Source organism: Vicugna pacos, chromosome 12 (genome assembly GCF_048564905.1).
Source record: "Vicugna pacos chromosome 12, VicPac4, whole genome shotgun sequence".
In the NCBI taxonomy this organism is placed as follows: domain Eukaryota; kingdom Metazoa; phylum Chordata; class Mammalia; order Artiodactyla; family Camelidae; genus Vicugna; species Vicugna pacos.
The window spans coordinates 38,387,637-38,402,368 of NC_132998.1; the positions used below are offsets into that span (position 1 = coordinate 38,387,637).

General features: G+C 36.0%; 1 protein-coding gene across 2 annotated transcripts in view; it reads left to right on the top strand.

Annotated features, from left to right (window-relative positions):
* Positions 1-2,454: 2,454 nt before the first annotated feature.
* The window catches only part of EPYC (epiphycan), a 35,575-nt gene continuing 23,297 nt past the window's right edge, over positions 2,455-14,732 (top strand). The window contains exons 1-3 of one of the 2 annotated variants that reach the window (XM_072973245.1): positions 2,455-2,491; positions 4,841-5,007; positions 7,707-7,712. In XM_072973245.1, coding sequence (XP_072829346.1) covers positions 4,854-5,007; positions 7,707-7,712 — 160 coding nt within the window. In that variant the 5' untranslated portion in view covers positions 2,455-2,491; positions 4,841-4,853. Of the gene's footprint in view, positions 2,492-4,840; positions 5,019-7,706; positions 7,713-14,732 lie in introns of those variants that run through there. The other variant, XM_072973246.1, reaches the window with a different exon arrangement.

The window sequence follows — 14,732 nt, forward strand, 5'->3', positions numbered from 1 at the left end:
GTTTCAGCAAGCAGGATGGTATTTCATTAATTTTTGTAAAGATTTGTAGCCAAAAGGATTTGTAAAATGTTTGGGACTTAAAGGGTAAAGCCATAAAGGCCTCAGTTACTAGATAATACAACTTGTCGTAATAACTGATCCCCTGAGGGTGTCTGATAACCAAGCTCAGGCTCTATTAAGAAAATTAGCATGAAACTAGAGGATATTTACCAGGGATAAGAAAGACTGGAACTGGTATTTAATCCCACCCTCCTCACTGTTCAGTGGAGATTAGGTCCTCCTGAGATTGTAATGTTACAAAGTTGAGCTCCCACAGTCCAAAACAGATTTTGACATATTGGAGAGGGTCCAAATAAGAACAAAACAAATGATTTTTTAAATGTCCATTTTTTCATAAGGAAAGAGAATTCAGAAGAAGACTCAGAAATAATTATTTCTGCTTTCAATTCCGTATTAAGCTAATAACTGTCTTAATATAATATTAATTATATATACAGTATTAGTTCCAAATATAACACAATAAGTAATTTGGTTATTAAATCATCATGAAAAAACTGCTTTAGTAGAGAGTGTCCTGAAGCCTAAGGAAGACATCACTTAAACACCAATAGTTTAAAGGATAATGTGAAAATGTTATTACTGGCAGCAGTCTTACAAGGTCAGCCAGAAAGCAAGGGACTAGGTAGATCCTACCTCATGGTCACCCGACAATGTGTGCAGAGCACTAGATTAAATAATGCAGGAAGAGGAGGAAATGTTAGATATTTTCATGGATATTTTATTCATCTATTTTTATTCTAAAGCATTTGAAAGAGTTTAAAAACTCATGATAGGTAAGCAGCTTTAGAATCTAAGAAACTGAGAGATATCACTGCCTTTTTACCTTCACCAATATCCCTCAGACAGGCTCAATAACATCTGGGAACTTGACCCAGTTTGGTTTTCTCTTTGTGTCACATGTGACACTGGATAACTTAACACCCGAGTGTCAGTTTACCCACCTGGAAAGAGTGATAATCACTCTGATTGAGAATGTGTTGAAAGAATTAACAATATATAAAATCATCTAACACACGGCGTGGGCCATTGCTGCTGAACAGAGCCAGTGTGGGGATTCAGACTCGGGTCTCTTTCCAGAAATGCTTCTGAAAGTAGCCTCTAGATGAAGCAGTGAGGCTGCAGGATGCCAGGAGGAAGTTGCTGCCTCCAAGATGGCCTCTCTGCTGTTTGAGAGGTCTCGGCAGATTTCATACTTTACCTGGTATCACTGCTTCCGTTACAAATAAAGCTGGGCCCGAGAAGAGTAATTCACACTAACAACAAATCATCTGGAAGCAGGTTTACAGAATGGGGATAATGACTGAGAGTGCCCTGAATAGACCAGCAAAGCAGCTCAGAGGAAGAAAGATGGGAGGGAAGCAGAAAGGGGAACGAGAGTTCTGAAGACAGACCATCTTCTCCTGCATCACTCTGTCCAGGACCAAACCTGCTTTCTAAATCTAGTACAGCTATTCACCTCTGGTCACCAAGGAAAGAGTCCTGATGCACAGGTGAGAACCAGACTTCTAGATTTACATAAAGCATACCAAAATACAAGATGCAAGTTTCACCTTTCTCTAGAACTTTTGCAGTCTGAGTGGAAGTGAAGAATGGAAATTTAACACAAATATATTTTCTCTCCATAACTGTAGTAAAAATCAGTTTCACGAACCATGTCAGGTACCGAAACTCTAAAATAAATCTTATACTTTGGGAGAAAAAAAATTTAATGTAATTTGATTTGTTTGGCTCTGACAGATAAAAAAGAGGAAAGGAGACTTTTTCTCAAAACATTCAGATCTTATTTATGCATTACTTTTGGACATAATTTTTTATAAATACTCATGCAAAAGGTTCATTGTTTCATTGTTTTCAAAGCATTCCAAGCAATCAAAATAATATGGATATTTTTTTCCATATCCAACATCATACAGGTAAGATTTCTGCAATATTTATTAGATTATTAATGAAAAGCAAAGGCAGCAATTTAAGACATGCAAGGTTTAGGAAAATTATTTCTTACTATATTCCTGAAATATTCATCTATTATCACTATATACATTAACTTCTTTTCTTAATTGGTAAAATTGTTATAGTTGAGGTAAACCATCTTTACCTATGTAAAATCATCTATAAATATATAAAAAGTTAAAACCAACTTTTTCTATTTATTTAAGGTGACACATTGGCGATTATAACTCCTTTAACATAATTTCAAGAGCTTTGTGTACTATCTAATTTGAATTCTGCTGCTTAATTTGAGTGACTATAAAATAATTTGGGGTTTTTAAAGACTGAGAAGCATTTCCCAACGTTGGCTTTTTCAAACAGAAAATTGAGTGTTATAAATTCCACCTCCCACAGACCAGAATTCACAACCATTGGTCAGGAGCAGACCACTGGCTCTGCGTCCTCAGTCACTTCGTGCCATTTCACCAAGTAGGAGCCAAAGGTAAGTCTTTACACTTGCTTTCTTCTTGGGTCAGAGACTTTTTTTTCCTACTATAACAACCTTTAAAAAAATAATTCAACTTGCTTTAATATCTCATGGTGAAATTTGATTCAATGGATTGGGTTTAATTTTGCTATTTTTATATTTGTATTATTCTTGGAAAATCTAAAACTTTGAATTAGCTTAGGAATTCATAACACAGAGCATTTTGCTATTTTAGTTGACCTTAATAGCCATGACAGATGCCAATAAAATTATAGTCGTTTCCAATATATTCCTGAAATCAGATGCCCTGACACAGAATACATTTTTTGCCAGTATTGACAGGCACTACTGATTGTCATTGATTGAAATATTATGCAAAATAAGAAAATAAATGAGATTTCAGGTGTTTAAAATATACTAATGATCATATTACAATTATGCATTTATGTATCTTTTTAGGCTATATATTTTAAAGTTTTATATAAGTATATTATTAAAATATCACTAAATGGTATAAAGTGGACAAGTTCAAAATTTCAACAAATATACTACATTAAATACTAATTATTTGAAGGAAGGAACATGCTTTTTTAACTAAACAGGGATGTATGTTCTTCATATTTCTAAGGTTCCCACACACTGCCTTATTGATGATAGCTTTATGGAATATGTCAAATTCAAGTAAACTCTAATATGCAGACATTTATAATCAAACAGAGAGTATGAACTGAGAAAAAGAATAAGCAAGTGCATAATTTGTTTGAACAATGAAAATTGACAGAAATGTAAAAGGAACATAACCTTTTTGGTTTAATGGTGGCCACTATCAATGCATCCCACCAGAATATGGGAGAATGGTCCTTGAAAGATTTGCAAATCACACTGTTTTATTAAGTAGTACTTTGTGGGTAATTGCATAAAACAGTTCCAAATCTGAGGACCTGCAAAGACCTCTGCAAAGGCAAGTGAAAAAGAGGCTTAGTTTATCCAGTGTGAATAAAAAAATTTATGTGAAGAAAGCATAGGAGGGGATAAAAAGGAGCTCCTTGTACTGCTTCTTATTCTCAGAGGAATTTCATATCCTTCTGCCTAAACCTGCTTCATAAAGACTCTCTTTCAAGTAACTGAAGGTCAGTTTGTCTGCCAGTGCATTCAAGTTGAAAAGCAATATTTATCATGAATTCCCTTTTATATGTGTGCATAGGTACAAACACCATATGTGCTCTTCTTAAAGTAAACCTAAGAAGTGTATCCAGAATGCAAAACCTTTCAAATTAAACATGCTTGATAAAAAGCTTAACGAATATTTTGCTTCCTCAATAAATGATCACTAGGCACCGCTTTTGATAGGACTAATTTAAATGCTTAAAAATAAACATGAGAGTTTTTTTTTCTGAATTAAAATGTATCCAAAGGAGTATATTTAAAGGAGAACTAAAATAGAATGCTAAGATCTTGATTGAATCCTCTAATGTGTGATGTTATCATGGAAAATAAGAATTGTGTTTACTAAAGAGTTACAAAAGAAAAGATTACTCTCATTCTGTGTGTGTGGAAATCCTCCTCTAAGGAAATCTTGCTAAATGGTGACTTTTAGACACCTATGCCTATTGATTCTGAGTTTAAACTTCAGATAGCTATTAAGAACTGAAATAAGACACTGACTAAAGGAAAAAAATAATTTTCTTGTCTGCTCCATCTAGTTAAGAACAAGTTTTGAAAATACGGCATGAAATATTAACATTGTGTATGTAGATATTAAACTATGTATGTTTTAAGGTTCCCCAGAGGATACAAAGAAGTAAAAGGGAAAAAAGTCATTATTTTGTCTGGAATAAGCCCTGTGCTTCAATGTACAAGAACAGGTCCAGCTGTATTACTAGCCAACTCTGTCTTGGTTTCCTTGCCTATAAAATGATGAGGGAGTTACAGTGATTATCATCATCGTCATCGTCATCGTCATCGTCATCATCCCTACATCCCAGAGTTGAAGAAAGAATGTTAATGCTTAGTAAATGGTAAAACTCTCAGAAAATGCAAAGGCTTTATGAATAAGTATATCACAATCCTTCTGAATCCCATTTTCTCCATGTTTCTCTATAAAATAAAAATCAACTTGACTGTAATTACAGTATCTACTGTGAAAATGTGGATAGGTTTGTGAATTAACTTGAATATCTGTCATCAATAGTCCTCAGAAGCCACACACAATTTTACACACTATGTTCATAAATTATCCATGCAAAGATAGCTACCAGCTTGAGTTTCTCAGTATTGACAGTGATTTATGGTTCCTATTTAGTACAAACTATTCATAAGTTATTATCAATTAAATATTTACACATTTTAATATTTTATGATTAGGAAAGTTTGAAAAATGAAAATGTTAGCGAGACTCATTCTGGGACTTGCCATCTTTGATGCTGCTGCAACTGCCCCAACTCTAGAGTCCATCAACTATGACTCAGAAACGTACGATGCCGCCTTAGAAGACCTGGATAACTTATACGGCTATGAGAACATACCGGTGGGTCAAGCGAAGGTAATTGATTCCACTCACTCTTGAGACTTTTTAAAGCATTGTATGAGGAGTTATTGGGGTTTCTTCTTTTCAAATATATTCTAATAATTTTATATTGACTGTTTCTCCAGAACATGTTCAAAGTGTTGGAGGTTAACACTGGGAGACTCTTTTGCTTTCTTACACTTCATTTCTTTCTATCTCCTTACACAATTGAAAAATGAAGAGTTCCTATCAAGTTAGAAGAGAGAAAATTAGAGGAAAAGGCAGCCTGTGAGGAAAAGACAAGTTCAAGCAATGTATATATAATGAAATGATAAAGAAGTTTGGGAAGTTTGAAGGAAAGAGAAAGATGTGAGATTAAAATACAATGGAAGAAAATAACAAGGTTTGGAATGCCTCAATATTCCAAGAGCAAACGCGCTGCCCTAAATGACTGGGTCCCCTCAGCTGGAATGTTGGCACTGGCAAGGTTACAGTCCATTACCTAAATCTGATATGACACGTTCCTAATTAAATGGTGGGGTTTTTTTTTACATAACTAAAGGATACAGATTAATTTTTCTGAATTAGAAAACAAACAGACCTTGAAATGCTGGAGTATAACTAATCTAAAACATTGACAACACTAATTAAGTATAAATAAACCAAAAGGGAAATTACATCACCTTTATAGGATTATAACCTATTTTGGGCAGTCATTCAAGTGTAAATTTTCTTAGAATAACTGCATTTGATAATTAGGAAAATGAAATATTTAGACAAAACCACGCCCCTACATTGCATAGGACTTAGATATATCCTTGTTAAGACAGTAAACGTTCTCATTATTGTTTTGGTCCCTTATTAAATACAAGAATCAGATTTTCACAATACAATGGTTTTCATAAGTCTTCTCCCCTACCGTCCTTTTCTTTCCCTGTTTGTCTTTCTTTTGACCTCACTCTCTCGCCCCAAACACAACATCCTCTCTGTCTGTCTGTATCTCCTCTTAACGTTTTAGTAAAACTGTAGGCTTGACAGCAAATCATTTTTCTTCTGAACATTTGGTTATGACTCTGTTTTTCTAAGTTTTATTAATATTCACTGTTTGATTCATTTCACCGTGTGGCTTCTGCTATGAGGAGGGGATTTTATGTTTAGAATCTATAGTCATTAATACCAATCTTTCTGTATGTGATCTCTGTATTTCTACCTTAATGCATCAATGTGGAGTATAAGAGGAAAGTTTTTCAGTGCTTAATTCATCTGGTCTGCTCCTTTTTCCATATTGCATAAATATTTTTGTAAAAAAAAAACTCAGTGCATATCTGCAGTTATCTACCAAATTAAATATTTTAACTTAAGCTTATTTGTCATTCCGCAAAAAAATATTTCAGAGGATTGGTGAGTATCATAAGAGAGTTCCCTATTTTGAGTAGGGCTGGGGAGAGTGGATTCAAGGGATTATTTATTTCCTTCTGAAGACCAAATTTCCTCATGGGATTACCATTTGAGAGCAAGGCTGCCCTAGGCAAACTTGTGAAGGCAGTGAGCTTTCTCTGCAGACCTCTTTCAAGCCACCCCTCGTGTTAGGATCCTTTCTGTTGCCCAGGAGGCCCTAGACATTCTCGTGATATTCTGAAGTTCTTCCTGCCATCAAGAAAATTAAGCTAATAAAAATATCTGTATAAAGATTATTTAAGTACACAGTCTTTCTTCAGCATTTGCTTATTCTGGAATAACAACCTTTCTGCAAGGTACTGAATATGTGGCATTGTATCCTTACACATCCCAGCCCTTATTTCATGCAAACATCTCCCATTTTCACACTGGCCTAGCCAAACTTGGAAACCTCACTAACTGAGGGTTCAAGAGAGCTACTGACAATCCCTTGTAGTTGATTGAAATATACAAGTCACACCTGATTTAACAATCCTTTGTGGTGAAGTTATCATTGGAAAACTGGTTTTAGGTAAATCATAGATAGGTAGATAGATCGATCGATCGATCATAGATATACATTTGCATATACATATGCTATAATGAAACTATAACACATTTGAAAACATAAACTATACATCATTTTGAAAAGAAATTTATGAAGTTGTTCCAGTAACAAAAATCAACCAACCCACTCATCCACCACCTATGAAAAAATATCCAAAAACAAACAAAATGAATATAACAAAGCAAATAAGATGACATGAGGAACAAAATTCAGGAGGAATTGCTGGGCCTAAAATCTGTTTCTAATATAGTATCCAGTGGATTCTGGATATTCTAGATCATCAGAAGTCACATCAGCCATCAATGTGGACTACTGTTACTGCATAATCATTTTCAAAAATAGAAATATTTTCATTCCCCTTTTCCAACCACAGAGCAGGTAATGGATATACTACCACCAGCAGAGATCAATAAAGCTCTATTGAGAGTCTCCCCTGAGACTCAGGGATGGTTTGGCTCACTAACTAGATAAATCACTGGACTCATAAATGCAAAAGCCTTGCAGCAGTACAGTAATTCAATGGAGAATGAAAGAAACGCATTCCTCATTCAAGAAATTTCCTATTGGCTGATTATTACTGATATTCTTTTATTAATTGTTCTTGTTATTTACTGATGAATGCATACCCTATCTCACTATAAACTATTAGCAATTTTGAAAGCACATATGGTAATACTTCAAAAACAAAATCTACATGAGGAGATTAGGATGACAGGAAGATAAAGGTGGGGGAAGTAATATGATAAATAACATAATTCAGTCAGTAATTCAAATTTGGGTTTCAGAAAACAAGTTTATATTATTACTTATTGCATTTATTTTCTATTGCTACGTTACAAATTGCTATAAGTTAGCAGCTTAAAACTATACTTACTTTTAAATTCATGATTTCTGTGGGTCAGAAGTCCAGGGCCTCATAAGGCCAAAATTAAGATGATGGCCAGGTCTGTTACCTCACGTGGAGCTTGGGGTTTCTTGTATCTGTAGGACTGAGGTCCCCATGTGCTTGCTGGCTGTCAGCTTCTCTCAACATCTAGCAACTTCCTGTATTCCTTGTTACACGGATCCATCTGTCTTTGAAGCCAGCCACAGATAGTTTTGCTTGCACTGAATTTCTCTCATGCTTCAAATTTTGTCCTTAACCTCGAGACACTGATTTAAAGGACTCATAAGTTTAGATCAGGCTGACCAAGATAATCTCCTTTTTAAAATTTCAACTATATTCCATATCAAAACCTATTACAGGAGTGATATCCGATATGTTCGTGATGTGAGGAATCAGAAAGGGCAAGCACACACCAGGAGATGGGCCACTTAGGAAGCATCTTAGAATTCCACCTACCACGTAATAATATGCTATTTCATCTTACATAATTACATTCGCTTACTTGCGCATGCACTGTTCCTGTATCTCCAGTAAACACCAAGGCTGTTCTACCTCCCAGTGCCATGGAGCACTCGATTGCATTCACTGTACGATGGTATGGAAGGCCTTTACCGCAACACCACCCAATGTTGGAGGAGAAATTTCTCTCAGGCCTCAGTGTCAGAATGGGTTGCAATTTTTAAGAAACTTGCTTATTTTCTGGGCAGTACATTTTGTAACTAAGTATGTTTGTCATTTTGCTCAGAAAGCTGGATCTTAATTTTTGCCTCATTCTTCCCTGATTTGCTGTTACTTCCCCCACCTTTATTTTCCTGTCATCCTACTCTCCTCACATAGATTTTTTTTTTTGAAGTATTACCATATGTGCTTTTAAAACCGCCTTATATACATTCTGGAATGAGACAGGGTACGCATTCATAAGAAAATTAAAGAATATCAGTAATAATCGTTCAATAGGAGACTTCTTCAGTGAGGATGCTTGTCTTGCTATTACTCTCCACTGATCTGCAAACTGAGGCCAATTTTTCTCTTTCATAGGAAGAACAAGTAGCTAGACTGTTTAAAATCATCCTTACAAAGAAAACTGCCATGAAACAAATGAGTTCAGCTTCAAAAATATCATTTATAGGTGGAGAAGTTATAAGCTTCATCAAAGGAATGAAAATTAAATTTAGTGGAGTTACAGGAATGGAAGGGAACTCAGCGAAGGCAGCTGTATCAATTAACAATTTGGCAGTGACTCCTCTTGTCATCACGATAACATGGTGTTACATAAAACGTTTTAGAATATACGTTGATGGCCTGGAACACCTGAAACTGCTTAAGTAGAATCAAACTAAATCAAACTTTCGGACTACTCATAGAAATCAATGTCCACTGTAGACAATGATATATAGGAAGGATCTTAAAATTAGGTTATCTAAATGGAATAAATAGAACTTTGTTAACGCCAGAGGATAGCTTGCCTCAAAGCTCATCTCTATATTTTCTGAACAAAAAGTAATTAAATTAGTACTATTTCCACTATTTATTTCTTGTGGTGACAAAAAAAAAAACCATACAATACTTTTATCTTTATATTTGGAATTACGTCTCATTTTGCCTAAATTATACAGTATCTTTTAGAGTTTCAAACATACAGTTGCTCCTCTTATTGGAAGAAGTAACTTGTCAAAGTTTCAGTCAGCCTGAACTAAATACTCTTTTCAGGATATGGCAAAAAGTAAAAGCTAACCTTTCTCTTCACTCTCCCTTTTCACGGAAGATGCTCTGGAGGATGAGGAAAGAAGTTTGCTGACGATCATTTAATAGGGTTGTCTGATTGACTTTCCATATGCTGCTTTCAGAAGCAGCATTAAACAATTTGATTCTCATTTTAAGCTATTTGAAAACTTTAGCAAAATAAAGCAACAGAAATGTACAATCATGTAGGCTCATCAGGGAAAAAAAATCACTGATAGTATTTGCCCGTGACTTGTTTGTGCTTGTATTTGTATTATACATTATTTCTGAGACCACAAACATAGCTTAATTCTCACAGCTGTCCCTTGAAATAAGACTTCTTCTTCTTCTTCTTATTACTATTATTAAGAACAACTGAGGCTGCCCAAGGTTATTCAGGTAGCAAGTTTCAGAGTAAAATTTAAATCAGATTCTTTTAACGCCAAACCAGAGAGAATCTGGTACTAAAACCTCCATTAGTTTTCTGCTGCTTCTCTTTTATCTTTACTTCTTTTAGCTGTGTCCAATATTGAGATTTATTTTCTCTGAAATTAAGTAACTTGCTTATTAGGAATCCAAGAAACAAAGTTTTCAAGTGATTGCAATTAACACACTATCTGAGCACCTCTTCTAGCTGTCAAAGTATTTAAGGGAGAGAGAGGAAAGATAATCCTTTTGAACTGAAAGCAGCTTTGCCAAAAATATGGGGTTTGAGCAATCACTGCCAAGCACTTTTCTTTCTCACTCATTTTCAAGATAAAGTAGAAAATAAGAAATACAGCTTTCATTGCCAGTGTTCATGGTCACATTCTTTGAGATAATTAACAGGAATCACTTAAATCAATTTGAGCACCAGACTTATGCTTGGAACAGAATCCCGTGCACTTAACATACCCACATGCCAGCGTATGAAACCCTTAAGAGTATTCTTTAGTAACCCAGGCTGAGTAGCCCTGAGCGTTTTAACATGTTTGGAAACCAATTTTTGATATAATGATAACAAAGAATACTTTCAGGATTTATTATCAACTGGTGGGATAATTTGGGATAAAGATACATTTAAAATTCTGTTTTGTTTAACAAAAACTTTAGTCTGTGCTAGAGCAAAAATTCAAATAACATGCTGGATTTTGAAGACTTAAAAAAAAAGGGAGACAGACTTAAAATTTAAACATTATTTGCTGAAGAACTGAGCTTACTGGTTAAAAAAAAAAAGGGGAGACAGACATAAAATTTAAACATTATTTGCTGAAAAACTTAGCTTACTGGTTAGGAATTGAGTGGCACAGTGGAGACCCGAAAGTAAGCAAATAATTGGTGAGGACATTTGCTTCTCCATCTGGCTTTGCCAGGGCACTTAAGCCATTAACACCCACACTACAAAGAATGGTGGGAGAAACCAGTAGCTTTGGGTGTTGCTCACGTGTACACCAGGTTCATCCTTGAGAGGCAGTTTTTTATGGTGTTGAGTGACATGGGCTATGCAGTCAGACTCTCTGTGTGTGAGTCTCAAGCCTGTGACACCAACTGTGTGGCCTTGGATAGTTACACAACCCCTCTGAGCCTCAGATTCCTATTTATAAGATACCTTGCAAGAATTAAATAAAAATCTTAACTCTTTCACTTAGAGCCTGGCACATAGCAAATGTTCAATAAATGTTACCTTTATCATCAAATCAATCATTTAATCAACAGCCACAGAAGCTTAAGCCCTGGTGACCAAGGAAGCCTTCGTGGAAGGGATGGGATTTGGACTATAATGAAGACCAACTGTATTGGCCATAAGTTCACTTTAGGTCCACTTAACAATATCTTGCTGAGAGCCAGGAATAGGAGCAGGTAAGTCAGACTAAGTCCCTCCCTGTCCCTCAGTACCTCTCAGTCTAGTCATCTTATAAACACTTTCAAAACAATGAAGGAAGTGAAAACAGAGAAGTATAAACAAGATCTGTAGTTATCTACTAGGACATAAAGTTTCTAAGGTTTCTATGAGTTCAGTCACAAAATATATACATATGCTGAGAAATGATGTCTCCAAACCTGTCATCAGTCACAGACCTGACAGCAAATCTAAGATATAAATTATTTTACTCACATGTTTGTCCACCACCTTTTTTGAACAGTATTTAAGGCTATTTACATGAATAACTGCCGTAAGTACAGAAATGAGTACAAAAATTACAATAAATGTAAACAGATAAACTAGAAAAACATAAGCTGTATACAATATTATCTTATAAAATAGTCTATAAAATATGTAATAGAGTATATTGTATTATATTCTCCACAATACACCTTATATTATATACTATTAATTACATGTTATGTTATATTATGGTATAAAAATATTGATTAAGAAAGTAAGGTAAAGAAAAATTAAGAGTTGAGAACATCATACGAAGCCAGGAGTCAAATATATATTTGGAAATGATACTACTTTATAATATTATGACACATACAGGGATATATAATATTGAAGTTTTTCTGGGCAATAGTGTTAGGTTTTAAGGAACCTCATACATGCTCCTGCTATGCCCTACGTAAATTCAGAATCAACTGAGAGACGGAAATGGGACTCAGACAAATAGAGTAAAAATATCCCCTTATTACTGATAAGGGCTAGGTTGAAATATATGACTTAGGTGTGAAGCAACTATGGGCTTCTTAATACACAACTTCAGCAACAGACTAGGTCATCAGTCCTAGGCAATGCTGATCAATCACAGGCTGCAGAATACAGTGATCCTTAGTGCACTTAGTGCATATGAAGGGGCAAAACGGCACGCGTGCTCCCAACAGGCAGGCATCTTCCCCTAAAGAAGATGAACCACTCAGGCTGATTTCCTTCTCCCACTCCCCAATCATCCTGATCATTCTTCCTCCCTTAGGAGGAGTGAGTGAAGGGGCCAACAGAGGATGTACCACTTCCCAGGATGGTGGCCTGTCAAACCATCGGGCTTAGCCATCAAATTCAATATAGCTCTCCACGTAGAGAGAAAATCAGCCCATTTTTTAGGACAGTAATGCTCCTACCTTCATGAAGCCTGCCCCCATGCCAACCACCACTCCTAGGTGTCCTCTGGAAGTCTGTGGATCTTTGACCCTAGAAGGCTCTAAAATGGACCCAAGGGCATCAGTGAATTTATCTTAAAGGCTTCTCCGTACCTGAGATTGAAACTTCACTCTCAGTTCTATGTTCTATGTCAAATTATATCAAGCCACATTATCTAATAACAGAACTTACGAAAGCTTCTGCAATGAAATGAAATGCTACATAAATCAACGCCAGTAAGACAATTCCAGAAACAAAAAGAGGACACAGATTTGCATATAGCTCCCCTACCTCTATAATGTTTTTGAGGAAAAATTAAAAGCGCACATTAATGTTTCTTGTACATCAAAGTCTACACTTGTTTAAATTCAAAGAGGTTACAGTACAAAATCAGAATTGCTTGCCTTGTGATTTAAAAGTCCAAACAATTTGCAGTCCAAACCTCCCCTGTCTCAATTCCTTTTGCTTCATCCCTACTAGATAAATTCTTCACGCTTGGATCAAGCTGGATTCTTTCAGTAACTATGATCTGAGTGGCCGCTTCTAAATACAGATATAGTTCCCTCCGAGGCACATAAATTGTTATTCAGTCTCCCATGACCTTGATACTTGAATAGCATGAAGCATTAATGGCACACACAATATTATCACAATATTGACCCTAATCCACATCAAATTTTAAAAAACAAAACAAACTATAGTTACCAAAGGGGAAAGGGCAGGGGAGGGATAAATTAGGAATTTGGTACCAACAGGTACGCATTACTATATATAAAATAGGTAAACAACAAGTATCTGCTGTATAGCACAGGGAGTTATATTCAGTTTCTTGTACTAATGTAATGGAAAAGAATCTGAAAATATATGTACATATGTGGATGCATATGTGTAACTGAATCACTTTGCTGTACACCTGAAACTGACATTGTAAATCAACTACACTTTAATAAAAAAAAAGAAATCACTAAAAAAATTTAATACTGAGCCCCTAAAAAAGTTATTCTAGGCAAAAGTATCTTCCTCACAACTACTCCATACTCTTGCTGGAGCCCCAAGAAGAGAGTTGATGGTTCCTGAGAAGTCAGACGGTAGAAGAAATCTTGGTTTAACTTCATCCAGATGTTGGTCATTTCATGCTCATTGTCTCTAGTCTGCAAAGTTTGAGCTCAAAAACAATTTGAAGAAACCTCCCACCTGGAGTTAAATTATGGCACTCTTTTACCACTATTAGAGGAGCTGTTCTCAAAGTGTCATCCTGAACTGGCAGCATCAGCATCACTTAGGAGCTGGTCAGGAAGGCAAACCTCAGGTCCCACTCCAGGGCTCAGGAATCAGAAACCCTAGAAGGGGTCCTGCCATCCATCAGTGATTTAACAAACCCTCCAGGTCGCTCTGATGTATCTATGGTAAGAGCATCACTGAACTAGAAACATCCCCAAACTTAATGTCTCTTTTCTCAGAGTATCATTTGAGATATTTCTGTTTCTTGTACAATTTTTAAATAGCCTGTCTCCTAGCACAGGTGACTGACGGCAGGCCTAATCGCCAGGTCTGCCTGAAGCTTCTTTTTCTTTATGCAAATGCAAAGCCCTTGAATTCCCATTTTCCTGCTAAGCCCTGGGTTTCTGGTACCTGGTGCTGCTTTGACTGTGTGTTCTGTCAGGTGACAGGCTCTCTTGTAAGCAAAGATTTTCAGCCTAGTGTTTCTCTAGCCTGGAAGCTATGTGCCCCAGGGGCTTTTACCCTTGCTTGTGCTGTGGAATTTAAGAAATCTGCCTCCCGGAGAGTTCCTGCCTCTTAGGCTTTTTGTTTCAGCTGGAGAACTCAGCAGATTCCTAAACTGAAGATTCTGTTGTTTCTGAAGCCTGTGGCCCTTGGGAGGCTAGTAAAAAAACAATCCTTCTACCGTATTCTCATCCAGACTTTACTCAACATATCAAAGTTCCAGGACTTAATTAACATTTCTGTCTCTTATGTCCTATTCTGCAGAACAAATTTCTCCTCTAGCATGGTGGTTTCTCAACTTTGGCCATATATTTGAATCACCTCTCGAATTTTAAAACATCCTAATGCGTAGCCCCCCCT